The 3,173-nt window shown below is 54.0% G+C and overlaps 1 protein-coding gene across 1 annotated transcript in view; it reads right to left on the bottom strand.

Moving 5' to 3' along the window:
- Positions 1-932: 932 nt before the first annotated feature.
- LOC112551241 overlaps positions 933-3,173 on the bottom strand; it is a 14,701-nt gene continuing 12,460 nt past the window's right edge. Inside the window, exon 2 of the mRNA XM_025211128.1 lies at positions 933-1,505. Within this exon, the coding sequence (XP_025066913.1) occupies positions 1,340-1,505 (166 nt within the window). The 3' untranslated portion in view covers positions 933-1,339. The remainder of the gene's footprint in view (positions 1,506-3,173) is intronic.

Below are 3,173 nucleotides of genomic sequence, written 5' to 3'. Positions count from 1 at the left end.
GCGCGGCGGGGCTGCGCACGGGCCGGGGCCGGGGCCAGGGGAGCTGCTCTGCGAGGGGCGAGAGCAAGGCTGGGAAGTGGGGGCTTAGCTAGCAGCGACGGAAACCCGACTGGGTTCAGAGCAGGTTCCCCGAGCCCTGCACTGCCGCGATGAGTTGCAAACATCATTGCTGGTTGCTTCCCCCGACCTCGCTGCTCCCTGGTCAGGGTGTGTTGAGCCAGGCTGGACCAATGCTCCTGCCCAGACTTAAACCTGGAGGTGCCTGGCTGGGGGGGTCTGCCCCTGTGTGGAGTCAGACTGGTGCTGCACTGGGGTCAGGAAGGGATTTTCCCCCCCCTGGCCGGTACCCCAGATCTTTGGAGCGTATATTGATATTTCACAGAAGTAGCGTGTGGGCTGCTTCGTTCAGTTCCCCTGCTTTGTGTGTGGCAGGTTTGGGTGTTAGGTCTGTGTTGCATCAGGGCTGAGAGCAGCTTTTCCTAGAGTTTAGATGATGGTTTTTATGGGAGGGTTTGGATAGAGCTGATCCTGCTTCAGGCAGGTGTTGGGCTAGAGGACCTGTACAGCTCCCTTCCAGCCCCACTGCTCTGGGATTTTATGAAAAGGCTCAGCTGAGAAGTGAGACCAGCTCTTAAAGTGAAGTTGACCTTTGTTCCCCAAAAAACCCATAAAACTTGCCCTTGACTTACACAAGGGCTGACAAATGTCAGCCTCTAATCAGGTCCCTGGAAACCACGGTGTAATGCCTGGGTCTGCTTAATCCTAGCAGAAACACTGAATGCATTCGTGCAGAATGTCGTACGGGGGAAAGGTGTTCTTTCCTAAACTCCAGAATTATAGGCAGCGTCACTTGTAATCTGGACAAGAGAGTATGTCTAAACAGGAAACGGTAACATTGCTAGTAATAAATATGACTGAAGCTAAGAGCAGTGAAAGTATAATACAGGAAGCAATGCAACACAAGTAGCCAGCGGTGTGCAGGAGAATAAGGAGGAGCTATTCAAGCAGAAACAAAAGGAAACCCAGCGATGTTGTGGGCATGGTAGCAGTGTCAATAATAACCAAATCAGAAGTGTTCAATACATCGTTTTGTTCGGTATTGGGGAAGAGCCAGATGATGGACTTCTGGCAGATGAGGATGCAATTGTTTTCCTTCCAGTAATCACCCAAGAAGATATTAAGCTAGTTTTAATAAAAGGAGGTCCAGGACACCTGAGTCCAAGAGTTTTAAAAGAGCTGGCTGAGGAGATTGGGGGCCGTCCATGCTGATTTTCAGTAAGTCTTCAAGCAGTGGGGAGGCTCCAGAGGACTGAAGGAAAGCTATGGTGGTGTCAGCATTTTAGAGGGTTAACACGAAGGCCCAGCAGCGTCTCTTCAGCCTGACATTGATCCCAGGTGAAATCCTGGAACATCTGATACAGGACTGGTATAACTCAGTCACTGTAGGAGGTGATAAAAGTGCATGGACTAACAGAAAGGAGACTTGGTCCAAATAGCTTGGTCTCCTATTTGGATGAGATTATAAATTTGTTTGACAAGGTGTGAATGCCACATAGAACAATACCATGATACTAAATCAACATAGCACACATTAAATGTTTGAAAAGTGGCTAACTGGCAGGGCTCAGGTTGCAATGTACAGAAGTGCACGTGGGGGATCATCACTAAGCAGGGATTTCTAGAGGGTGCCAGGAGAGTCCCAGGGCTGCCAGCTCCCAGGAGCCCCTGGAGGCACATCAGGCTGGCCATGCCTGTATGCCCCCCTAGTTGGCTGGAAGGTGAGTGTGGCCCCTGCGTAAACCCACCTGGACTTGCTCCATGACCTTTTGCTTTGCTACTGATGCCTAACACCAACATTTGGCTCTTAGCTCTGATGAATCAGAGAGGGCTTGGAAAGGGCATGGAGTGATGCAAAGATCAGAAAGCAGTCCTTGTGGGAGGCTCTGGGAACTTGGCCTGCTTAGGTCACCAAAGAGCAGGTTGAGGAGTGACATGATCCTGGTCTTGTGCCCCCAAGTAATAAGCAGGATTGGGCTCTTCCTGTCAGCAGACTCGGGCACACAAATCCCAGGTGCTCCCACCAAGCAACAACTGGCAGGCAGTGGGCAGAAGTTACCTATCAGGAGTTGCACACAGCAAAGCCCTCTTTCCCCAGGTAGCGAAGAGCTGGAAAGGTGCCAGCGTGTCCGGGTGAATGTCACATGGTTGGACATGGTTGGCAGGACTTTTCCAGGTGGGGGGATGGAGTGGTTTCTGGTGCTCAACTGGGCCAGGCCAGACCTTGGTGGAACAAGCCAGCTTGACCTGGTGCCTCTGGGACAGGATCCTTCCTGGCACTGCCAGCCAGTCTCAGCAGCTGGGGGTAGAGGCAATTTTCTAAAGCAGCCGCTCCGAGGAAGTGAGTATCCTGTGCCAAGCCTTGCTGGTGATGCCCAGAAAGCAGCAAAGCTATGTGCAATGGAGCTGCTTCAGCCACCGTGCTGCAAAGATGTCAGCCCTGCCCTCTCTCTGCCAAGCCCTGTCGCAGGCAGGGAGCAGAGGGGCCAGAGCAGCAGGGACTCATTCGCCACTGTGATGCCCTGCTGTGCTCTGCAGGAGCAGTGTGCCCATGCTTGCTGGAGCAGGGTTTCCCTGCAGACCTCCTGAGGTGCAGGGCAGTGCAGGGCTGGGAAGTGGAGAGCAGCGCTGTCCTGTAGGCAGGGGGAAATGATGCAAGCTGCAGGCCACATCGTGAAAGCAGGTAGGTGTGTTGGCACAGGGCTGTGCCCAGCCTGGGAGGGCTCAGTAGCCTGTCTGCAACATTGCAGCCTCACTGCCACAGCTCCCTTGCCTGGCTGAGGACTGTGCCCTGTGCCAGGATCTTGCAGCATAGCTAAGGGGGAGGCAGGGGATCTGGGGGACAGTGTCACACCACTCACTTCTCCAGCCCAAGGCCTCGTGGCCTGGGGAGACCAGCTCAGGGAGCTGAGAGCTATCTCCCACGCACTCTGAAGACCCTCCCAGAGCAGGCAGGGAAGGGTGCTCTGACACATAGAGACTCATGCTTGTCTCCCTGAGGCCTGTGCTGCAGCAGCCCTCAGTACTCAGAGCATCGGCCAGACTTCTTTCCTCCTGGGCTTGGGACAATCCTATGGATGCCCTGCTGCTGGGGGACACCCCTCCTGTGGCCCGCA

Source organism: Alligator sinensis, unplaced genomic scaffold (assembly GCF_000455745.1).
Source record: "Alligator sinensis unplaced genomic scaffold, ASM45574v1 scaffold553_1, whole genome shotgun sequence".
Taxonomy (NCBI): Eukaryota; Metazoa; Chordata; order Crocodylia; family Alligatoridae; genus Alligator; species Alligator sinensis.
The sequence above is the reverse complement of the archived record's forward strand: the minus strand, read 5'-3'. Positions and strand labels throughout refer to the sequence as shown.